The 26,109-nt window shown below is 57.1% G+C and overlaps 1 protein-coding gene across 3 annotated transcripts in view; it reads right to left on the reverse strand.

Moving 5' to 3' along the window:
- ATP13A2 (ATPase cation transporting 13A2) overlaps positions 1-26,109 on the reverse strand; it is a 249,877-nt gene that overhangs the window by 213,216 nt on the left and 10,552 nt on the right. For 2 of the 3 annotated variants that reach the window (XM_068107318.2, XM_068107316.2), the window contains exons 1-2: positions 5,885-6,015; positions 3,786-3,832 (exon numbers count right to left, since the gene is read on the reverse strand). In XM_068107318.2, coding sequence (XP_067963419.2) covers positions 3,786-3,797 — 12 coding nt within the window. In that variant the 5' untranslated portion in view covers positions 3,798-3,832; positions 5,885-6,015. Of the gene's footprint in view, positions 1-3,785; positions 3,833-5,884; positions 6,016-26,109 lie in introns of those variants that run through there. The other variant, XM_068107317.2, reaches the window with a different exon arrangement.

Genomic DNA, 26,109 nt, shown 5'->3' on the forward strand with positions numbered 1-26,109 from the left:
CTTCAGCTCGCTCGCTTGCTCATTGAGCGGATCCACTCCGACCAAGCTAGCCTGCGCGCTCCCGGCCGTGGACGATTTCACCCGCCTACTCGCCGAGTTTCCCGCCCTCACGCAGCCGACGTTTTCGGCCATCGCCGTCAAGCATGGCGTCGAACACCACATCCCGACCACAGGTCCACCTGTCTACGCCAGGGCTCGCCGCCTCGACACAGCCAAACTCGCCGTGGCGAAGGTGGAATTCGATGCGCTGGAGCGATTGGGCATTGCGCGGCGCTCGAATAGCGCGTGGGCCTCGCCCCTGCACATCGTGCCCAAACCGGGTGGCGGATGGCGACCATGCGGCGATTACCGCCGCCTCAAAGACGCCACCACCCCCGACCGGTACCCGATACCACACATACAGGACTTTTCCGCCCGTTTGGCGGGGCGGGTGATCTTTTCCAAGGTCGACCTCATTCGGGGCTACCACCAGGTACCCGTCCGGCCGGCCGACGTGCCGAAGACGGCGGTAATTACACCTTTTGGCCTCTTTGAGTTCCTTCGCATGCTGTTCGGCCTTAAGAACGTGGCCCAGGCTTTCCAGCGGCTGATGCACAGCATGCTGCACGACCTCACCTTCCTTTTCGTCTACTTGGATGACATTCTCGTCGCCAGCACTTCCTGGGCGGAGCACCTCATCCACCCACCTGCGCACGCTTTTTGAGCGCCTCGGGCAGCACGGCCTCATCATCAACCCGGCGAAAATGCCAGTTTGGCGTAACGGCCGTCGACTTCTTGGGGCACCGCATCACGAAGCGTGGGGCCATCCCGCTGCCTACCAAGGTAGAGGGAGTCACAAGTTTCCCGCGCCCCCGCTCCATCAAGGCCCTACAGGAATTTCTGGGGATGGTAAATTTCTACCACCGGTTCGTGCCTCGCGCCGCCCAACTCATGCGCCCCCTGTACGAAGCCCTCCGGGGCAAGCCGGCCAAGCACGACGTCGCCTGGACCCAAGGGATGGACGAGGCGTTCACGGGCGCTAAGCTGGCCCTCGCCAACCCGACCATGCTGGCGCACCCGGCGCTCGACGCACCCATCGCCCTCACCACGGACGCTTCCGACTACGCGGTGGGCGCCGTGCATGAACAGTGGGTGAACGGGGCTTGGCAACCGCTGGCCTTCTTCAGCCGGCAGCTTCGCCCTAACGAGCGCAAGTATAGCACTTTCGACCGCGAGCTCCTCGGCCTTTACCTGGCCGTTCGCCACTTCCGCCATATTTTAGAGGGCCGCCCGTTCACGGCGTTTGTGGACCACAAACCCCTGGTCTACGCCATGGCCAAGGTTATGGAGCCGTGGTCGGCCCGCCAGCAGCGCCACCCCTTCGCCGTGTCCGAATTTACGACGGACATCCGGCACGTCGCGGGCACGGACAACGCTGTGGCCGATTGCCTCTCCCGGTCCGGCGCGAACACCGTCCACCTGGGTGTGGACTTCGCCCGCATGGAGGCTGACCAGACCACCGACCCCACGGTGCAAGCCCTCCGGACAGCCGACACAGGCCTGCGGTTGGCCGACGTCCCCTTTGAGGACACAGGCACAGTTCTCCTGTGCGACGTTTCCCTGGGCCAACCTCGCCCCATCGTGCCCACCTGATGGCAGCGGCACATTTTTGACGCCCTCCACGGCCTTTCCCACCCGGGCCGGAAGGCATCGCAGAAGCTCGTGGCAGCAAAGTTCGTCTGGCACGGGCTCCGTAAGGACGTCCGCGACTGGGCCAACGCCTGTGTCGCCTGCCAGCGCGCGAAGGTCCACCGGCACACCCAGGCCCCGTTGGCACCATTCGACGTGCCCGCACGGCGCTTCGACCACGTCAATGTGGACCTGGTGGGACCCCTTCCCTCCTCGCGGGGCTTCACCCACCTCCTCACGATGGTGGACAGGACCACGAGGTGGCCGGAGGCCATCCCGCTGGCATCAACAACATCCACCGACATGGCGCAGGCCTTCATTGGCACCTGGATTGCCCGTTTTGGCGCGCCCTCGGACATCCCCTCCGACAGAGGCCCGCAATTCGCCTCCGAGCTTTGGGGTGCGGTCGCCCAGGCCTTGGGGGTCAAGCTACACTGCACCACGGCCTACCACCCCCAAGCCAACGGCTTGTGCGAGCGGTTCCACCGCTCGATGAAGGCCGCTCTCAGGGCCAGCCTCCAGGACGACGGTTGGGCCGACAGACTCCCGTGGGTCCTATTGGGCCTCCGAACGGCCCCTAAAGAGGACCTCCGGGCTTCCACCGCCAAGCTGGTCTACGGCCAGCCACTGTGCGTGCCGGGCGAATTCATCCCTGACACCACCGGCCCCTGGTCCACGGCTCGCCAACGCTCGGTCCTCCAGGAGGCCGCCAGGAGATTTGCCCCCATGCCCACGTCCCACCACGGCTGCCCCCAACCCCACGTCCCCCCAGCACTTCGCACTGTGGAGTACATTTTTATCCGGCACGACGCACACCGGGGACCGCTCCGGCCGCCGTACGATGGACCTTTCCGGGTCCTGAAGAGGGACGACAAGTCGTTCATCATCGACATGCCGGACAGCATCTCCGTGGACCGCCTCAAGCCGGCCCATTTGGACCTCGACCAACCTCCACGGTTGGCCCTTCCTCCACGACGGGGCCGTCCCCTGTCAACCAAGCCCCCCGCCCGACCATCCACCGCCACCCCACCAACCACCCCCACACGAATCGCCAGAGGTCGTTTCGGCCGGGTCATCAAGACCCCCCTCAAACTGACTCTCCCGGTGCATGTTAATTCTGGGGGGGCACATGTAGCGGTTACCGGAAACATGACATAATCACCTTGCACCGGCCGATGACGCAACCGGCGAGCGGTCACTTGTCCGGACTCGCCAGGGCGTGTCCAGACTTGCCTTTCCCGGGAGAACACTTGGCTAACCTATTTGCATACCACGCCCCGCCTGAGAGGCATGGCTTTTGTGTGTTGAACTTTACTTATAAATTGCCGCCCGTTCGATGGGCTGATTCAGTGCTTTTGAGTTCTTTCGAGTTGAGCTAAAATAAATAGCTCAGTGAAATTTCGTTCGTGGTGTCGTCCATTTTGTCCGGCTTTATCGTGCGAGCATAGCTCCCACAATATAATACTTCCAAGAACCAAGAAGCTTTACAAATATGTCAGACATGAAATGGTGAAGAAGCACCATTCAAGAGAGGGTTACAAGAATATTTCAAAATCATTATCACTTTGAGCGTGGTGAAATCCACCATTAAGAACCATCGTTCTAAATTCAAAGCGTTAAATCTGTCGCAAGTCAAACATTGTTCACCACCCAGTCATCACCATCCCTACTGTCAAGCATGATTGTGGCAGCATCATGTTATGGGGCTGTTTTTCATCAGCAGGGACTGGCAAACTTGTCAGGATAGAATGGGCAATGTGTGGTGTAAAGTACAGGAGAATACTTGATGAAAACCTAGAAAATAGTCCCAGAGCTCGGGGGGGGGGGGGGGGGGGGGGTTTCATTTGACTTTTATTTATCAAAAGGTCTGAGAATTGTTTCTAGGATAGAATTATTTGTAGAATTCAAAAATCCATTTCTGACAAAAATCTACTTGGATGTTTTTCCACAATTTGCTCTTGAAGTGGGGGCCACCCCCCCTGTAACTACAATATCGCGATTTTGCGTCACATCGTATTTCCGCTTTGTCCAGTTTTGTATTGGAAAGGTTTATCACTAATAAACCCCAGTGATCGTCACAGAAACACTGTCATGGGTGAATAGGAACATGTACATACCGGTCTCTCCATATTCTTGACACCTCAACACCTCATGTCTCCATTTCCTTGAAAACACACACACCCATACACACAGAGACACACACAGACACACAGAGACACACACAGACACACAGAGACACACACAGAGACACACACACACACACACACAGACACACACAGAGACACACAGAGAGAGACACACACACACACACACACACACACACACACACACACACACACACACACACACACAGACACACACAGATACACACACACATTAGCAGGTATCTACAAATATTATCCAAGTGTCAGTAGAGCAAATCACACTGAACCCCTGACCCCCCCCACATCCCATCCATCCTACCCCACATCCATCCTGCCCCACATCCATCCTCCCCTACATCCATCTTGCCCTACATCCATCTTGCCCCACATCCATCCTGCCCCACAATCCATCCTGCCCCACATCCATCCTGCCCCACATCCATCCTGCCCCACATCCATCCTGCCCCACACATCCAGCCTGCCCCACATCCATCCTCCCACACATCCATCCTGCCCCACACATCCATCCTGCCCCACACATCCAGCCTGCCCAACATCCATCCTGCCCCACATCCCTCCTGCCCCACATCCATCCTGCCCCCCACATCCATCCTGCCCCCCACATCCATCCTCCCCCACATCCATCCTCCCCCACATCCATCCTCCCCCACATCCATCCTCCCCCACATCCATCCTGCCCCACACATCCATCCTCCCCCACATCCATCCTGCCCCACATCCATCCTCCCCCACATACATCCTCCCCCACATACATCCTCCCCCACATCCATCCTCCCCCACATCCATCCTCCCCCACATCCATCCTCCCCCACATCCATCCTGCCCCACATCCATCCTGCCCCACATCCATCCTGCCCCAACACCCTTTTAACATGATCAAACAGCGAGTACACCAGCAGATAGACAGAGAGGGAGAGAGGGACAGAAAACATCACAACCACAATTGGAACCACAATGTCGATGCTTTAAACCACAATATCTGTTCGGTATTCAAAAACCAGGGATTTATTAACGAACTCAGGATACAAACCATCAAACACATCGACATGTGACACACAGACACGTCGAGTCTGGCACGAGGACAGCATGAGAAACACACACCCATGGACAATTTGGTACAGAGTGTGAACACAACCACATAGATAGACGTACTAGCCCAAATCTATAGTTTGATACATAGATCGCTAGTCTGGCAAAAGGACAGTAGTGTGACAGACAATGACACGTACACAGACAGACAATGACACAGACAGACAATGACACGTACACAGATAGACAATGGCACGCACACAGACAGACAGACAATGACACGTACACAGATAGACAATGACACGTACACAGACAGACAGACAATGGCACGTACACAGACAGACAACGACAGGTACACAGATAGACAATGACACGTGCACAGACAGACAATGACACGTACACAGACAGACAATGACAGGTACACAGATAGACAATGACACGCACACAGACAGAAAATGACACGAACGCAGTTTGACAATGACACGAACGCAGTTAGACAATGACCCATATACAGACAGACAATGACACGTACATAGCTAGACAATATAACACGTACATAGACAATGACACATACACAGATAGACAATGACACGTACGCAGACAATGGCATGGAGACAGATCGACAATGATACGTACGCAGACAATGGCACGTAGACAGATAGACAATGACACGTACACAGACAGACAATGACACGTACACAGATAGACAATGATACATACACAGACAGACAATGACACGTACACAGACAGACAATGACACGTACACAGATAGACAATGCCACGAACGCAGTTAGACAATGACCCGTACACAGATAGACAATGACACGCACATAGCTAGACAATATAACACGTACATAGACAATGACACATACACAGATAGACAATGACACGTACGCAGACAATGGCACGTAGACAGACAATGGCACGTAGACAGATTGACAATGATACGTACGCAGCCAATGGCACGTAGACAGACAGACAATGACACGTACACATTCTAAAGAAAGCATAAACTCCATTACAGGTGAAGGTGAAACGCGTTGAAGAGTTGATAAAGTAGAGGAAAAGTATCGCCAGGTGAGAGATTGTAGAGACAAAGGAGAATGAAGCGAAAGGTAAAGAAAGCACAGTAAATGGCGTGGAGTGGGATGACGTGTTAAACCGGTTTAAATTCCTCCAGGTACTGTATTTATATTCCATGACAATTATACCTGTTGCTGCTGTGCTAGAAGCCAGGTGAACTACGAATCAACTGTTTGCTCTGTTGGACAATTGCTACCCTTATTCCAAATATGTACACGTGGTGTGATTCCACGGTGTTTATAATATGGTGTGATTCCACGGTGTTTATAATATGGTGTGTACGTGGTGTGATTCCACGGTGTATATAATATGGTGTGATTCCACGGTGTTTATAATATGGTGTAATTCCACGGTGTTTATAATATGGTGTGTACGTGGTGTGATTCCACGGTGTATATAATATGGTGTGTACGTGGTGTGATTCCACGGTGTTTATAATATGGTGTGATTCCACGGTGTTTATAATATGGTGTGTACGTGGTGTGATTCCACGGTGTATATAATATGGTGTGATTCCACGGTGTTTATAATATGGTGTGATTCCACGGTGTTTATAATATGGTGTGTACGTGGTGTGATTCCACGGTGTTAAATATGGTGTGTACGTGGTGTGATTCCACGGTGTATATAATATGGTGTGATTCCACGGTGTATATAATATGGTGTGATTCCACGGTGTTTATAATATGGTGTGATTCCACGGTGTTTATAATATGGTGTGATTCCATGGTGTTTATAATATGGTGTTGAAGGAGCTGGGGCTCCCACGTCGATCAGAAGAATGGACGCGACAAAAAGCTGGAATTCATCTGAGTTGCTTTATTGAAATCAAACACTCAGGCACTCTGAAAACCCGTTTATCGGTCAGCAATATATATCTATTAACCCAGGGGGTTTGCCCAGGCCCGGCGCCAGGGGGCGTGGCCCAGCGTCCTGGCTGCGGCCTGGCAAGTTGAGGGCGTCCCGACCGAGGCCTGGCAAGTTGAGCGTGGGCCTGCCCGGGCGTCCTGGACGAGCCCGGCATGGTGATCGCTCCGCGTCCTTGATAGGTGCAAGGCGATTGTGAAACCCCAGCGGCAGCCGCTACACACGTCCCCCCAGAATCGACTTGCACCGGCAGGGTCAACTTGAGGGGGGTCCTGATGACCCGGCCGAAGCGACCCCTGGCGGGTCGTGGGAGGGGGTCCGGTGAGGTGGTGGGCGGTCGAGTGGGGGGCCCCGTGGACGGGGGGCGGCCTCGCCGCGGCGGAAGGGCCACCCGTGGTGGGTGGTCGACGTCCACGTGCGCCGGCTTGAGGCGGTCCACTGTAATCCGGTCCGACCTGCCGCCGATGTCGATGACGAACGACTTGTCGTCCCGTCGTAGCACCCGGAAGGGCCCGTCGTACGGCGGCTGGAGTGGCCACCGATGTGCGTCGTGACGCACAAAAACATACTCCGCTGTGCGGAGTGCTGGGGGGACGTAGGACTGGGAGTCACCGTGGTGGGATGTCGGCATGGGGGCAAACCGTCGGGCGGCCTCCTGGAGGTCCAAGCGCTGGTGAGCTGCGGACCAGGGACTGGTAGCGTCGGGCACGAATTCGCCCGGGACGCGTAGCACCTGGCCATAGACCAGCTCGGCGGTGGATGCCTGGAGGTCCTCCTTGGGGGCCGTGCGAAGGCCCAAAAGGACCCACGGCAGCCGGTCGGCCCAACCGCCGTCTTGAAGGCCGGCCATGAGCGCGGCCTTCATGGAGCGGTGGAATCGCTCGCACAACCCGTTTGCTTGGGGGTGGTAGGCCGTAGTACGGTGGAGCTTGACCCCCAGGTTGCGGGCGACCGCGCCCCACAGCTCGGAGGTGAACTGTGGTCCGCGGTCTGACGAGATGTCCGCCGGTGCGCCGAAGCGGGCGACCCAGGTGGCGATGAAAGCCTGCGCCACGTCGGCGGTGGTGGTGGAGACGAGGGGAACGGCCTCCGGCCACCTGGTGGTCCTGTCCACCATGGTGAGCAGGTGTGTGAACCCCCGTGACGGGGGGAGGGGGCCCACCAGATCCACGTTGACGTGGTCGAAACGTCGTTCGGGCACGGTGAAAGGTGCCAGCGGGGCCTGGGTGTGTCGGTGGACCTTGGCCCGTTGGCAGGCCGTACAGGCGCTGGTCCAATCGCGGACGTCCCGACGAAGGCCGTGCCAGACGAAACGCGCCGACACCAGCTTCTGGGAAGCTTTCCGGCCCGGGTGGGAAAGGCCGTGGAGGGAGGCGAAGATGCGGCGTTGCCAGGTGACGGGCACGATGGGGCGAGGCTGGCCTTGGGAGACGTCGCAGAGCAGGACAGTGTCCGCGCAGGGGATGTCGGCCAGGCGGAGGCCCGTGTCCGCCGCCCGGAGGGCTTGCACCGTGGAGTCGGTGGTTTGGTCCGCCGCCATAAGCGCAAAATCCACGCCCAGGTGGACCGCGTTCGCGCTGGCCCGGGAAAGACAGTCGGCCACGGCGTTGTTTTTGCCGGCGACGTGCCGGATGTCCGTGGTAAACTCCGACACGGCGGAGAGGTGGCGCTGTTGGCGGGCCGACCATGGCTCCGTGACCTTGGCCATGGCGTAAATCAACGGCTTGTGGTCGACGAACGCCGTGAAAGGTCGGCCCTCCAGGAGGTGGCGGAAATGGCGGACGGCCAGGTGTAGACCGAGGAGCTCCCGGTCAAACGTGCTGTATTTGAGCTCGTTCGGCCGGAGCTGCCGGCTGAAAAAAGCGAGTGGCTGCCAAACCCCGTTCACCCATTGCTCATGTACGGCGCCCACCGCGTAGTCGGAGGCATCCGTGGTGAGGGCGATGGGAGCGTTGAGCACCGGGTGAGCGAGCAGTGTTGCGTCGGCGAGGGCCCGCTTTGAGCGTTGGAAGGCCGCATCCATTGCTGCGGACCAGGCGATGTCGTGCTTGGCCGGCTTGCCCCGGAGGGCGTCGTAGAGGGGCCGCATGAGGTGAGCAGCGCGGGGCACGAAGCGGTGATAAAAATTCACCATTCCCAGGAATTCCTGCAGGGCCTTTATGGTGCGGGGACGCGGGAACGTGGTGATGGCCTCGACCTTGGTTGGCAGCGGCACGGCCCCGTTCTTGGTGATGTGGTGGCCCAAAAAATCAACGGCCGTCATGCCGAAGTGGCATTTGGCCGGGTTGACGATGAGGCCGTGCTCGCTGAGGCGCTCGAACAGTGTTCGGAGGTGGAGGAGGTGCTCGGCCAGGGACGTGCTGGCGACGAGGATGTCGTCCAGGTAAACGAAAAGGAACGGCAGGTCACGCAGCACGCCGTCCATCAAGCGCTGGAACGCCTGAGCCGCGTTCTTGAGACCAAACGGCATCCGCAAGAATTCGAATAAGCCGAACGGCGTGATGACTGCCGTTTTAGGGACGTCGGCCGCCCTGACAGGTACCTGGTGATATCCCCGTATGAGATCAATTTTCGAAAAAATGACCCGTCCCGCCAGACGGGCGGAGAAGTCTTGGATATGCGGGATCGGGTACCTGTCGGGGGTGGTAGCGTCATTCAGACGGCGGTAGTCGCCACACGGGCGCCATCCACCCCCCGGCTTTGGCACGATGTGCAGTGGCGAGGCCCACGCGCTATCGGAGCGCCGCACGATGCCGAGGTGCTCCAACGCGTCGAATTCGGCCTTCGCTACGGCGAGCTTGGCTGGGTCGAGGCGGCGGGCCCTGGCGTAGACCGGCGGGCCCGTGGTTGGTATGTGGTGCTCGATCCCATGCCGTACTGCGACGGCCGAAAACGTCGGCCGCGTGAGGGCCGGGAACTCCGTGAGCAGGCGAGCAAACTCGTTCGCCGACGGGACGGTGCATGCCAGCTCGGTCGGCGCGGAGCTGCTCAATGTGCATACCAGGGAGCTGAAGGTTTCAGCGTTGATTAAACGACGCCGTTGGACGTCCACCAGCAGTCCGTGTGCGCAGAGGAAGTCGGCGCCTAGCAGAGCCACGGGCACGTTGGCGGTTACAAACGTCCAAGCAAAGCGTTGGCCGCCGAAGCAGAGGGTGACGTTGCGCGGGCCGAAGGTGCGGATAGTCGATCCGTTGGCCGCAACTAAGGAGGGGCCGCAAACCGCGGATTGCCTGTCCTGGTCAGAGGCGGGTATGACGCTCAGTTGGGCGCCGGTGTTGCACAGGAAGCGCCGTCCGGACGCTTTATCCGTGATGAACAGTAAGTTGCCCGTATGGCAGGCGCTCATGGCTGGTAATGAACGCCGGCCCGGCCGTTTCCCGGCCTGCCGAAGGTGCACGGGGGTCGGCATGTCCGGGCCTTTTGTCCGAACCTGGCATGATAGTAACACCACGCTTGGTCGGGTGGAGGTGGTCGGCACGGTAGAGCGGCCGCCAATTGCGTCGGCAGTTCGGCCGTCGACCGTGCCGGGTGCTCGGGCGCCATGGTTGTTGCGTCGGACGGCGGTGGGTCCCATGTCGCCGCTGCGATGCGCCGTCCTGCAGCGGAGATCTTGTCGGCTTCTCTGGCAAGGGCCCGGGGATCTGTGATCGTCGTGCTTGCCAGGGCGAGGCGTACCGGGTTAGGCAGCTGACGGAGGAACAGCTCCCGGAACAGGAATGCCGGAGAGTGCTCGCCGAGCAGTGAAAGCATGTAGTCCATTCGCTCGGAAGGGCGCGTGTCGCCGAGCTCAGGCAGTTCGAGCAGGCGCCGTGCGCGTTCCGCCGATGGGAGGGCGAAAGCATCGAGGAGAAGCTTTTTAATCGCGCCGTATTTGTCAGCGGCTGGCGGGCTTTCGAGGAGGCTCAGGGCGCGGGCCGCTGTAGCCGACCCGAGCGCAGCTACCACATGGTGGAAGCGGGTGTCGTCGGCCGTGATGCCTCGCAGGGCGAACAGGGACTCCGCCTGTGCGAACCAAACCGCCGCGTGAGCCTCCCAGAAGGTAGGCAGTTTAAGGGCGACTGCCGTGTCCATGTCGATAGGTCACCAATGAAGGAGCTGGGGCTCCCACGTCGATCAGAAGAATGGACGCGACAAAAAGCTGGAATTCATCTGAGTTGCTTTATTGAAATCAAACACTCAGGCACTCTGAAAACCCGTTTATCGGTCAGCAATATATATCTATTAACCCAGGGGGTTTGCCCAGGCCCGGCGCCAGGAGGCGTGGCCCAGCGTCCTGGCAAGTTGAGGGCGAGCCTGCCCGGGCATGCCCGGGCATGCCCGGGCGTCCCGACCGAGGCCTGGCAAGTTGAGCGTGGGCCTGCCCGGGCGTCCTGGACGAGCCCGGCATGGTGATCGCTCCGCGTCCTTGATAGGTGCAAGGCGATTGTGAAACCCCAGCGGCAGCCGCTACAGTGTGATTCCACGGTGTTTATAATATGGTGCGATTCCACGGTGTTTATAATGTGGTGTGATTCCACGGTGTTTATAATGTGGTGTGATTCCACTGTGTTTATAATGTGGTGTGATTCCACGGTGTTTATAATGTGGTGTGATTCCACTGTGTTTATAATATGGTGTGATTCCACTGTGTTTATAATATGGTGTGATTCCACGGTGTTTATAATATGGTGCGATTCCACGGTGTTTATAATATGGTGTGATTCCACTGTGTTTATAATATGGTGTGATTCCACGGTGTTTATAACATGGTGTGATTCCATGGTGTTTATAATATGGTGTGATTCCACGGTGTTTATAATATGGTGTGATTCCACTGTGTTTATAATATGGTGTGATTCCACGGTGTTTATAACATGGTGTGATTCCATGGTGTTTATAATATGGTGCGATTCCACGGTGTTTATAACATGGTGTGATTCCACGGTGTTTATAATATGGTGTGATTCCACAGTGTTTATAATATGGTGTGATTCCACGGTGTTTATAACATGGTGTGATTCCACGGTGTTTATAATATGGTGTGATTCCACAGTGTTTATAACATGGTGTGATTCCACGGTGTTTATAATATGGTGTGATTCCACGGTGTTTATAACATGGTGTAGCGGCTGCCGCTGAGTTTTCACAATCGCCTTGCACCTATCAAGGACGCGGAGCGATCACCATGCCGGGCTCGTCCAGGACGCCCGGGCAGGCTCGCCCTCAACTTGCCAGGCCGCAGCCAGGACGCTGGGCCACGCCCCCTGGCGCCGGGCCTGGGCAAACCCCCTGGCGGAATAGATATATATTGCTGAGAGATAAACGGTTTTTCAGAGTGCCTGAGTGTTTGATTTCAATAAAGCAACTCAGATGAATTCCAGCTTTTTGTCGCGTCCATTCTTCTGATCGACGTGGGAGCCCCAGCTCCTTCATTGGTGACCTATCGACATGGACACGGCAGTCGCCCTTAAACTGCCTACCTTCTGGGAGGCTCACGCGGCGGTTTGGTTCGCACAGGCGGAGTCCCTGTTCGCCCTGCGAAGCATAACGGCCGACGACACCCGCTTCCACCATGTGGTAGCTGCGCTCGGATCGGTTACTGCGGCCCGCGCCCTGAGCCTCCTCGAAAGCCCGCCAGCCGCTAACAAATACGGCGCGATTAAGAAGCTGCTCCTCGATGCTTTCGCCCTCCCATCGGCGGAACGCGCACGGCGCCTGCTCGATCTGCCTGAGCTCGGCGACACGCGCCCTTCCGAGCGCATGGACTACATGCTTTCACTGCTCGGCGAGCACTCTCCGGCATTCCTGTTCCGGGAGCTGTTCTTCCGTCAGCTGCCTAACCCGGTACGCCTCGCCCTGGCAAGCACGACGATCACAGATCCCCGGGCCCTTGCCAGAGAAGCCGACAAGATCTCCGCCGCAGGACAGCGCATCGTAGCGGCGACATGGGACCCACCGCCGTCCGACGCAACACCCAGGGCGCCCGAGCACCCGGCACGGTCGACGGCCGAACTGCCGACGCCATTGGCGGCCGCTCTACCGAGCCGACCACCTCCGGCACGACGACCGAGGCCTCCACCTGACCAAGCGTGGTGTTACTATCATGCCAGGTTCGGACAGAAGGCCCGGACATGCCGACCCCCGTGCACCTTCGGCAGGCCGGGAAACGGCCGGGCCGGCGTTCATTACCAGCCATGAGCGCCGGCCACACGGGCAACTTACTGTTCATCACGGATACAGCGTCCGGACGGCGCTTCCTGTGCGACACCGGCGCCCAACTGAGCGTCATACCCGCCTCTGACCAGGACAGGCAATCCGCGGTTTGCGGCCCCTCCTTAGTTGCGGCCAACGGATCGACTATCCGCACCTTCGGCCCGCGCAACGTCACCCTCTGCTTCGGCGGCCAACGCTTTGCTTGGACGTTTGTAACCGCCAACGTGCCCGTGGCTCTGCTAGGCGCCGACTTCCTCTGCGCACACGGACTGCTGGTGGACGTCCAACGGCGTCGTTTAATCAACGCTGAAACCTTCAGCTCCCTGGTATGCACATTGAGCAGCTCCGCGCCGACCGAGCTGGCATGCACCGTCCCGGCGGCGAACGAGTTTGCTCGCCTGCTCACGGAGTTCCCGGCCCTCACGCGGCCGACGTTTTCGGCCGTCGCAGTACGGCATGGGATCGAGCACCACATACCAACCACGGGCCCGCCGGTCTACGCCAGGGCCCGCCGCCTCGACCCAGCCAAGCTCGCCGTAGCGAAGGCCGAATTCGACGCGTTGGAGCGCCTCGGCATCGTGCGGCGCTCCGATAGCGCGTGGGCCTCGCCACTTCACATCGTGCCAAAGCCGGGGGGTGGATGGCGCCCGTGTGGCGACTACCGCCGTCTGAATGACGCTACCACCCCCGACAGGTACCCGATCCCGCATATCCAAGACTTCTCCGCCCGTCTGGCGGGACGGGTCATTTTTTCAAAAATTGACCTCATACGGGGATATCACCAGGTACCTGTCAGGGCGGCCGACGTCCCTAAAACGGCAGTCATCACGCCGTTCGGCTTATTCGAATTCTTGCGGATGCCGTTTGGTCTCAAGAACGCGGCTCAGGCGTTCCAGCGCTTGATGGACGGCGTGCTGCGTGACCTGCCGTTCCTTTTCGTTTACCTGGACGACATCCTCGTCGCCAGCACGTCCCGGGCCGAGCACCTCCTCCACCTCCGAACACTGTTCGAGCGCCTCAGCGAGCACGGCCTCATCGTCAACCCGGCCAAATGCCACTTCGGCACGACGGCCGTTGATTTTTTGGGCCATCACATCACCAAGAACGGGGCCGTGCCGCTGCCAACCAAGGTCGAGGCCATCACCACGTTCCCGCGTCCCCGCACCATAAAGGCCCTGCAGGAATTCCTGGGAATGGTGAATTTTTATCACCGCTTCGTGCCCCGCGCTGCTCAGCTCATGCGGCCCCTCTACGAAGCCCTCCGGGGCAAGCCGGCCAAGCACGACATCGCCTGGTCCGCAGCAATGGACGCGGCCTTCCAAGGCTCAAAGCGGGCCCTCGCCGATGCAACACTGCTCGCTCACCCGGTGCTCAACGCTCCCATCGCCCTCACCACGGATGCCTCCGACTACGCGGTGGGCGCCGTACATGAGCAATGGGTGAACGGGGTTTGGCAGCCACTCGCTTTTTTCAGCCGGCAGCTCCGGCCGAACGAGCTCAAATACAGCACGTTTGACCGGGAGCTCCTCGGTCTACACCTGGCCGTCCGCCATTTCCGCCACCTCCTGGAGGGCCGTCCTTTCACGGCGTTCGTCGACCACAAGCCGTTGGTTTACGCCATGGCCAAGGTCACGGAGCCATGGTCGGCCCGCCAACAGCGCCACCTCTCCGCCGTGTCGGAGTTTACCACGGACATCCGGCACGTCGCCGGCAAAAAAAACGCCGTGGCCGACTGTCTTTCCCGGGCCAGCGCGAACGCGGTCCACCTGGGCGTGGATTTTGCGCTTATGGCGGCGGACCAAACCACCGACACCACGGTGCAAGCCCTCCGGGCGGCGGACACGGGCCTCCGCCTGGCCGACATCCCCTGCGCGGACACTGTCCTGCTCTGCGACGTCTCCCAAGGCCAGCCTCGCCCCATCGTGCCCGTCGCCTGGCAACGCCGCATCTTCGCCTCCCTCCACGGCCTTTCCCACCCGGGCCGGAAAGCTTCCCAGAAGCTGGTGTCGGCGCGTTTCGTCTGGCACGGCCTTCGTCGGGACGTCCGTGATTGGACCAGCGCCTGCACGGCCTGCCAACGGGCCAAGGTCCACCGACACACCCAGGCCCCGCTGGCACCTTTCACCGTGCCCGAACGACGTTTCGACCACGTCAACGTGGATCTGGTGGGCCCCCTCCCCCCGTCACGGGGGTTCACACACCTGCTCACCATGGTGGACAGGACCACCAGGTGGCCGGAGGCCGTGCCCCTCGTCTCCACCACCACCGCCGACGTGGCGCAGGCTTTCATCGCCACCTGGGTCGCCCACTTCGGCGCACCGGCGGACATCTCGTCAGACCGCGGTCCACAGTTCACCTCCGAGCTGTGGGGCGCGGTCGCCCGCAACCTGGGGGTCAAGCTCCACCGTACTACGGCCTACCACCCCCAAGCAAACGGGTTGTGCGAGCGATTCCACCGCTCCATGAAGGCCGCGCTCATGGCCGGCCTTCAAGACGTCGGGTGGGCCGACCGGCTGCCGTGGGTCCTTTTGGGCCTTCGCACGGCCCCCAAGGAAGACCTCCAGGCATCCACCGCCGAGCTTGTCTATGGCCAGGTGCTACGCGTCCCGGGCGAATTTGTGCCCGACGCTACCAGTCCCTGGTCCGCAGCTCACCAGCGCTCGGACCTCCAGGAGGCCGCCCGACGGTTTGCCCCCGTGCCAACATCCCGCCACGGTGACCCCCAGTCCTACGTCCCCTAAGCACTCCGCACAGCGGAGTATGTTTTTGTGCGTCACGACGCACATCGGTGGCCACTCCAGCCGCCGTAAGACGGGCCCTTCCGGGTGCTGCGACGGGACGACAAGTCGTTCGTCATCGACATCGGCGGCAGGTCGGACCGGATTGCTGTGGACCGCCTCAAGCCGGCACACGTGGACGTCGACCACCCACCACGGGTGGCCCTTCCGCCGCGGCGAGGCCGCCCCCCGTCCACGGTGCCCCCCACTCGACCGCCCACCACCTCACCGGACCCCCTCCCACGACCCGCCAGGGGTCGCTTCGGCCGGGTCGTCAGGACCCCCCTCAAATTGACCCTGCCGGTGCAAGTCGATTCTGGGGGGACGTGTGTAGCGGCTGCCGCTGAGTTTTCACAATCGCCTTGCACCTATCAAGGACGCGGAGCGATCACCATGCCGGGCTCGTCCAGGACGCCCGGGCAGGCCCGCGCTCAACTTGCCAGGCCTCGGTCGGGACGCCCGGGCATGCCCGGGCATGCCCGGGCAGGCTCGCCCTCAACTTGCCAGGCCGCAGCCAGGACGCTGGGCCACGCCCCCTGGCGCCGGGCCTGGGCAAACCCCCTGGCGGAATAGATATATATTGCTGAGAGATAAACGGTTTTTCAGAGTGCCTGAGTGTTTGATTTCAATAAAGCAACTCAGATGAATTCCAGCTTTTTGTCGCGTCCATTCTTCTGATCGACGTGGGAGCCCCAGCTCCTTCAATGGTGTGATTCCACGGTGTTTATAATATGGTGTGATTCCACGGTGTTTATAATATGGTGTTGTAGCGGCTGCCGCTGGGGTTTCACAATCGCCTTGCACCTATCAAGGACGCGGAGCGATCACCATGCCGGGCTCGTCCAGGACGCCCGGGCAGGCCCGCGCTCAACTTGCCAGGCCTCGGTCGGGACGCCCGGGCATGCCCGGGCATGCCCGGGCAGGCTCGCCCTCAACTTGCCAGGCCGCAGCCAGGACGCTGGGCCACGCCCCCTGGCGCCGGGCCTGGGCAAACCCCCTGGGTTAATAGATATATATTGCTGACCGATAAACGGGTTTTCAGAGTGCCTGAGTGTTTGATTTCAATAAAGCAACTCGGATGAATTCTAGCTTTTTGTCGCGTCCATTCTTCCGATCGACGTGGGAGCCCCAGCTCCTTCATTGGTGACCTATCGACATGGACACGGCAGTCACCCTTAAACTGCCTACCTTCTGGGAGGCTCACGCGGCGGTTTGGTTCGCACAGGCGGAGTCCCTGTTCGCCCTGCGAGGCATCACGGCCGACGACACCCGCTTCCACCATGTGGTAGCTGCGCTCGGGTCGGCTACCGCGGCTCGCGCCCTGAGCCTCCTCGAAAGCCCGCCAGCCGCTGACAAATACGGCGCGATTAGGAAGCTTCTCCTCGATGCTTTCGCCCTCCCATCGGCGGAACGCGCACGGCGCCTGCTCGATCTGCCTGAGCTCGGCGACACGCGCCCTTCCGTGCGAATGGACTACATGCTTTCACTGCTCGGCGAGCACTCTCCGGCATTCCTGTTCCGAGAGCTGTTCCTCCGTCAGCTGCCTAACCCGGTACGCCTCGCCCTGGCAAGCACGACGATCACAGATCCCCGGGCCCTTGCCAGAGAAGCCGACAAGATCTCCGCCGCAGGACAGCGCATCGCAGCGGCGACATGGGACCCACCGCCGTCCGACGCAACACCCAGGGCGCCCGAGCTCCCGGCACGGTCGACGGCCGAACTGCCGACGCCATTGGCGGCCGCTCTACCGAGCCGACCACCTCCAGCACGACGACCGAGGCCTCCACCTGACCAAGCGTGGTGTTACTATCATGCCAGGTTCGGACAGAAGGCCCGGACATGCCGACCCCCGTGCACCTTTGGCGGGCCGGGAAACGGCCGGGCCGGCGTTCATTACCAGCCATGAGCGCCGGCCACACGGGCAACTTACTGTTCATCACGGATAAAGCGTCCGGACGGCGCTTCCTGTGCGACACCGGCGCCCAACTGAGCGTCATACCCGCCTCTGACCAGGACAGGCAATCCGCGGTTTGCGGCCCCTCCTTAGTTGCGGCCAACGGATCGACTATCCGCACCTTCGGCCCGCGCGACGTCACCCTCTGCTTCGGCGGCCAACGCTTTGCTTGGACGTTTGTAACCGCCAACGTGCCCGTGGCTCTGCTAGGCACCGACTTCCTCTGCGCACACGGACTGCTGGTGGACGTCCAACGGCGTCGTTTAATCAACGCTGAAACCTTCAGCTCCCTGGTATGCACATTGAGCAGCTCCGCGCCGACCGAGCTGGCATGCACCGTCCCGGCGGCGAACGAGTTTGCTCGCCTGCTCACGGAGTTCCCGGCCCTCACGCGGCCGACGTTTTCGGCCGTCGCAGTACGGCATGGGATCGAGCACCACATACCAACCACGGGCCCGCCGGTCTACGCCAGGGCCCGCCGCCTCGACCCAGCCAAGCTCGCCGTAGCGAAGGCCGAATTCGACGCGTTGGAGCACCTCGGCATCGTGCGGCGCTCCGATAGCGCGTGGGCCTCGCCACTGCACATCGTGCCAAAGCCGGGGGGTGGATGGCGCCCGTGTGGCGACTACCGCCGTCTGAATGACGCTACCACCCCCGACAGGTACCCGATCCCGCATATCCAAGACTTCTCCGCCCGTCTGGCGGGACGGGTCATTTTTTCGAAAATTGATCTCATACGGGGATATCACCAGGTACCTGTCAGGGCGGCCGACGTCCCTAAAACGGCAGTCATCACGCCGTTCGGCTTATTCGAATTCTTGCGGATGCCGTTTGGTCTCAAGAACGCGGCTCAGGCGTTCCAGCGCTTGATGGACGGCGTGCTGCGTGACCTGCCGTTCCTTTTCGTTTACCTGGACGACATCCTCGTCGCCAGCACGTCCCGGGCCGAGCACCTCCTCCACCTCCGAACACTGTTCGAGCGCCTCAGCGAGCACGGCCTCATCGTCAACCCGGCCAAATGCCACTTCGGCACGACAGCCGTTGATTTTTTGGGCCACCACATCACCAAGAACGGGGCCGTGCCGCTGCCAACCAAGGTCGAGGCCATCACCACGTTCCCGCGTCCCCGCACCATAAAGGCCCTGCAGGAATTCCTGGGAATGGTGAATTTTTATCACCGCTTCGTGCCCCGCGCTGCTCACCTCATGCGGCCCCTCTACGACGCCCTCCGGGGCAAGCCGGCCAAGCACGGCATCGCCTGGTCCACAGCAATGGATGCGGCCTTCCAACGCTCAAAGCGGGCCCTCGCCGACGCAACACTGCTCGCTCACCCGGTGCTCAACGCTCCCATCGCCCTCACCACGGATGCCTCCGACTACGCGGTGGGCGCCGTACATGAGCAATGGGTGAACGGGGTTTGGCAGCCACTCGCTTTTTTCAGCCGGCAGCTCCGGCCGAACGAGCTCAAATACAGCACGTTTGACCGGGAGCTCCTCGGTCTACACCTGGCCGTCCGCCATTTCCGCCACCTCCTGGAGGGCCGACCTTTCACGGCGTTCGTCGACCACAAGCCGTTGATTTACGCCATGGCCAAGGTCACGGAGCCATGGTCGGCCCGCCAACAGCGCCACCTCTCCGCCGTGTCGGAGTTTACCACGGACATCCGGCACGTCGCCGGCAAAAACAACGCCGTGGCCGACTGTCTTTCCCGGGCCAGCGCGAACGCGGTCCACCTGGGCGTGGATTTTGCGCTTATGGCGGCGGACCAAACCACCGACACCACGGTGCAAGCCCTCCGGGCGGCGGACACGGGCCTCCGCCTGGCCGACATCCCCTGCGCGGACACTGTCCTGCTCTGCGACGTCTCCCAAGGCCAGCCTCGCCCCATCGTGCCCGTCACCTGGCAACGCCGCATCTTCGCCTCCCTCCACGGCCTTTCCCACCCGGGCCGGAAAGCTTCCCAGAAGCTGGTGTCGGCGCGTTTCGTCTGGCACGGCCTTCGTCGGGACGTCCGCGATTGGACCAGCGCCTGCACGGCCTGCCAACGGGCCAAGGTCCACCGACACACCCAGGCCCCGCTGGCACCTTTCACCGTGCCCGAACGACGTTTCGACCACGTCAACGTGGATCTGGTGGGCCCCCTCCCCCCGTCACGGGGGTTCACACACCTGCTCACCATGGTGGACAGGACCACCAGGTGGCCGGAGGCCGTTCCCCTCGTCTCCACCACCACCGCCGATGTGGCGCAGGCTTTCATCGCCACCTGGGTCGCCCGCTTCGGCGCACCGGCGGACATCTCGTCAGACCGCGGACCACAGTTCACCTCCGAGCTGTGGGGCGCGGTCGCCCGCAACCTGGGGGTCAAGCTCCACCGTACTACGGCCTACCACCCCCAAGCAAACGGGTTGTGCGAGCGATTCCACCGCTCCATGAAGGCCGCGCTCATGGCCGGCCTTCAAGACGGCGGTTGGGCCGACCGGCTGCCGTGGGTCCTTTTGGGCCTTCGCGCGGCCCCCAAGGAGGACCTCCAGGCATCCACCGCCGAGCTGGTCTATGGCCAGGTGCTACGCGTCCCGGGCGAATTCGTGCCCGACGCTACCAGTCCCTGGTCCGCAGCTCACCAGCGCTCGGACCTCCAGGAGGCCGCCCGACGGTTTGCCCCTGTGCCAACATCCCACCACGGTGACCCCCAGTCCTACGTCCCCCCAGCACTCCGCACAGCGGAGTATGTTTTTGTGCGTCACGACGCACATCGGTGGCCACTCCAGCCGCCGTACGACGGGCCCTTCCGGGTGCTGCGACGGGACGACAAGTCGTTCGTTATCGACATCGGCGGCAGGTCGGACCGGATTACAGTGGACCGCCTCAAGCCGGCGCACGTGGACGTCGACCACCCACCACGGGTGGCCCTTCCGCCGCGGCGAGGCCGCCCCCCGTCCACGGGGCCCCCCACTCGACCGCCCACCACCTCACCGGACCCCCTCCCACGACCCGCCAGGGGTCGCTTCGGCCGGGTCATCAGGACCCCCCTCAAGTTGACCCTGCCGGTGCAAGTCGATTCTGGGGGGACGTGTGTAGCGGCTGCCGCTGGGGTTTCACAATCGCCTTGCACCTATCAAGGACGCGGAGCGATCACCATGCCGGGCTCGTCCAGGACGCCCGGGCAGGCCCGCGCTCAACTTGCCAGGCCTCGGTCGGGACGCCCGGGCATGCCCGGGCATGCCCTGGCAGGCTCGCCCTCAACTTGCCAGGCTGCAGCCAGGACGCTGGGCCACGCCCCCTGGCGCCGGGCCTGGGCAAACCCCCTGGGTTAATAGATATATATTGCTGACCGATAAACGGGTTTTCAGAGTGCCTGAGTGTTTGATTTCAATAAAGCAACTCGGATGAATTCTAGCTTTTTGTCGCGTCCATTCTTCCGATCGACGTGGGAGCCCCAGCTCCTTCAGTGTGATTCCACGGTGTTTATAACATGATGTGTACATGGTGTGATTCCACGGTGTTTATAACATGGTGTGATTCTACGGTGTATATAATATGGTGTGATTCCACTGTGTTTATAATATGGTGTGATTCCACGGTGTTTATAATACTAGGGCATGCCCGTACTATATCTATATCTAAAATTATATCCCCCCCTCTATTTACATGAAATGGTTTGGTTCATGAAATGTTTTGGTCCATTCGCAACGCCAAAGCGAACGGCGAACGCTTTACATGAAATGGTTTGGTTCATGAAATGTTTTGGTCCATTCGTAACGCCAAAGCGAACGGCGAACGGCGAACGGCTTGCGAGTACAGTGACAATCCCCCCCCCCCCCCCCCCCTCTATTTAGATGAAATGGTTTTTATTAGTTTTAAAACATAGTTTAACGCCAACATAGCGGCAACATAGTTTGCAAACGTGAAATAAATGAATACGCTCTCAAATGTGCCATCCGAGGCAGAGTGTGTCCGCCACGTTCGGCACACGCGATAGCTCGCTGCTCTGTGATTGGTTGAATCGTTTTTTGGACATAGCTCGGTAAGTAATTGTCCGATTAATATGAAACCTTGAAAAGGCACATCCTCGGGTCCCCAGCAATATACCTGGCAAGTTTAAAGTATATCGGACCCGTGGTTGTCGAGAAACAGCGGTCACAGACAAACGTACAAACAAACAAACACACAGAGATTACTGGAATTATAGATAGATGGTGTGTACGTGGTGTGATTCCACGGTGTTTATAACATGGTGTGATTCCACGGTGTTTATAACATGGTGTGATTCCATGGTGTATATAATATGGTGTGATTCCACGGTGTTGAAAATATGGTGTGATTCCATGGTGTTTATAATATGGTGTGATTCCACGGTATTTATAATGTGGTGTGATTCCACGGTGTTTATAATGTGGTGTGATTCCACTGTGTTTATAATGTGGTGTGATTCCACGGTGTTTATAATATGGTATGATTCCACGGTGTTTATAATATGGTGTGGTTCCATGGTGTTTATAATATGGTGTGATTCCAGGGTGTTTATAATATGGTATGATTCCACGGTGTTTATAATATGGTGTGGTTCCATGGTGTTTATAATATGGTGTGATTCCACGGTGTTTATAATATGGTGTGGTTCCATGGTGTTTATAATATGGTGTGGTTCCATGGTGTTTATAATATGGTGTGGTTCCATGGTGTTTATAATATGGTGTGGTTCCATGGTGTTTATAATATGGTGTGGTTCCATTGTGTTTATAATATGGTGTGATTCCATGGTGTTTATAATATGGTGTGATTCCATGGTGTTTATAATATGGTGTGATTCCATGGTGTTTATAATATGGTGTGATTCCACTGTGTTTATAATATGGTGTGATTCCATGGTGTTTATAATATGGTGCGATTCCACGGTTTATACTGTGGTGTGATTCCACGGTGTTTATAATATGGTGTGATTCAACTGTGTTTATAATATGGTGTGATTCCATGGTGTTTATAATATGGTGTGGTTCCATGGTGTTTATAATATGGTGTGATTCCACTGTGTTTATAATATGGTGTGATTCCATGGTGTTTATAATATGGTGTGGTTCCATGGTGTTTATAATATGGTGTGATTCCACGGTGTTTATAATATGGTGCGATTCCACTGTGTTTATAATATGGTGTGATTCCATGGTGTTTATAATATGGTGTGATTCCACTGTGTTTATAATATGGTGTGGTTCCATGGTGTTTATAATATGGTGCGATTCCACTGTGTTTATAATATGGTGTGGTTCCATGGTGTTTATAATATGGTGTGGTTCCATGGTGTTTATAATATGGTGTGATTCCACTGTGTTTATAATATGGTGTGATTCCATGGTGTTTATAATATGGTGTGATTCCATGCTGTTTATAATATGGTGTGATTCCATGGTGTTTATAATATGGTGTGATTCCACTGTGTTTATAATATGGTGTGATTCCATGGTGTTTATAATATGGTGTGATTCCACTGTGTTTATAATATGGTGCGATTCCATGGTGTTTATAATATGGTGTGATTCCACTGGGTTTATAATATGGTGTGATTCCATGGTGTTTATAATATGGTGTGATTCCATGGTGTTTATAATATGGTGTGATTCCACTGTGTTTATAATATGGTGTGGTTCCATGGTGTTTATAAGATGGGGCGATTCCACGGTGTTTATAATATGGTGTGATTCCATGGTGTTTATAATACGGTGTGATTCCACGGTGTTTATAATATGGTGTGGTTCCATGGTGTTTATAATATGGTGTGATTCCACGGTGTTTATAAGATGGTGCGATTCCACGGTGTTTATAATATGGTGTGATTCCATGGTGTTTATAATATGGTGTGATTCCACGGTGTTTATAATATGGTGTGGTTCCATGGTGTTTATAATATGGTGTGATTCCACGGTGTTTATAATATGGTGTGATTCCACGGTGTTTATAATATGGTGTGATTCCATGGTGTTTATAATATGGTGTGATTCCATGGTGTTTATAATATGGTGCGATTCCACGGTGTTTATAATATGGTGTGATTCCACTGTGTTTATAACATGGTGTGATTCCATGGTGTCTATAATATGGTGTGATTCCATGGTGTTTATAATATGGTGTGGTTCCATGGTGTTTATAATATGGTGTGGTTCCATGGTGTTTATAATATGGTGTGATTCCATGGTGTTTATAATATGGTGTGATTCCACTGTGTTTATAATATGGTGTGGTTCCATGGTGTTTATAATATGGTGTGATTCCACTGTGTTTATAATATGGTGTGGTTCCATGGTGTTTATAATATGGTGTGATTCCATGGTGTTTATAAGGTGGTGTGATTCCACGGTGTTTATAATATGGTGCGATTCCACGGTGTTTATAACATGGTGTGATTCCATGGTGTTTATAACATGGTGTGATTCCATGGTGTTTATAATATGGTGCGATTCCACTGTGTTTATAATATGGTGTGATTCGATGGTGTTTATAATATGGTGCGATTCCACGGTGTTTATAATATGGTGCGATTCCACGGTGTTTATAATATGGTGCGATTCCACGGTGTTTATAATATGGTGTGATTCCACTGTGTTTATAATATGGTGTGATTCCACGGTGTTTATAATATGGTGTGATTCCATGGTGTTTATAATATGGTGTGATTCCACGGTGTTTATAATGTGGTGCGATTCCACGGTGTTTATAATATGGTGCGATTCCACGGTGTTTATAATATGGTGCGATTCCACGGTGTTTATAATATGGTGCGATTCCACGGTGTTTATATTATGGTGCGATTCCACGGTTTTTTTTTATTTTATTTTATTTATTTATTTATTTTTTTTTTTTTTTTTTTTTTTTTTTTTTTTGTATACAAGTTCGAGGCTCGTGAAAGAGCGAACATTAATCACACAGAAAGACAAACCGACACATAAAACATATAACATAGGGAGCGGTAGACAAGATGGGGAGAGAGGGGGAAGGACACAAACACAACATTTGAGAGCAGGGACCGAGAGACATGGAGACATCGAGAGATCTGAGAGAGGGCGAGGGCTTTGGGGGGGGGGGGGCGTGGGAAGGGGGCAGTGGGAGAGGTATAAAACATATGGACCCTGCCAGGACTTACAGGAAAGAAGTTGGAATTTCAAACAAGGTGGATCTGGGGTGAATTAGCGGGGGTAGAAAAGATCAAGGTTTTGGATGGGGGAAGATAAGAGATGGTGGTGAACAGCTGTTTTAAAGACCTGGAGGGAGGAGTGGGATTGAAGGGAGTGAGGTAGTTTGTTCCAGAGGCGGGAGAAAAGAGGAATGAAAGAGTGAAGGTGAGCGGAGAGCCGAGATTTCGGCAGTTTAACCATCAGAGGGTTGCTGGCAGATCTTGTGCGACCTGTTGGAATATTTGGGGGACAGAGCACAGAGAGAGCTGGGGGTGCAAGGCCGGAGAGGAGTCGGTAGAAGACAGAAAGACCACCTACCTGCCTGCGGTGAGTGAGTGAAAGGCCCTCAGAGATAGCTTCATCGCGGGAGATTCCAATAATTCTGAAAGCTTTGGTTTCAACAGCGTGAAGCCGAGCTAGGTGTGAGGCAGGAGCACCGGCCCATAGGGGAGAACAGTATTCCATTGAGCTGCGGATGAAAGCCTTGTATGTGGTGAGGAGCTCAGGTGTGCCGAGGAAGGACTTCGCACGACGGAGGATGCCCAGTCGGCGACTGGCTTTGGAGCCCAGCTTGGAAATGTGGTTTTCCCAAGAAAGATCATGGCAGATAGTGAGACCCAAAATCTTGAGCGACAGAACTTCTTGGAGAGGATTGTTGAGAAAGTAGATGGGAGGGTTGTCCAGTCGATCTTTTCGGAGAGACATAGTAAGAGTGTGAGATTTGTCAGGATTGAAAGACATGTTCCACTTGTTTGACCAGTCTGTGATTTTGTCCAGGTCTTCAGAGAGTGAGGAGGCAGCAGACTGCCGATCTGAGGGAAGAGGAATGGAGCGGCAGAGAGTGGAGTCATCAGCAAAGAGATAGAGAGGATTTTCGAGAGAGTCAGAGAGATCATTGATGAAGACCAGAAAAAGCACGGGGCCCAGAACACTGCCTTGGGGAACTCCAGCCTGAACAGGAAGAGGAGATGAGAGAAACCCATTCAGGGCCACACGTTGACGACGACTAGAGAGGAAGTCCGCCAGCCATGCGTGGAGATTTCCATGGATACCAAAGGAGGAGAGTTTGGTGAGCAGAGCGGGGTGCCAGACCGTGTCGAAGGCATGTGATATGTCGAGGGAGACAGCTCTAATTTCCTGTTTGGCATTGAGGACCTCCATCCATTGTTGAGACAGCAGAAGCAGCATGTCCAGAGTAGAGTGACCTG

This window comes from Myxine glutinosa, chromosome 2 (genome assembly GCF_964187855.1).
Source record: "Myxine glutinosa chromosome 2, kmMyxGlut1.1, whole genome shotgun sequence".
Classification (NCBI taxonomy): Eukaryota; Metazoa; Chordata; class Myxini; order Myxiniformes; family Myxinidae; genus Myxine; species Myxine glutinosa.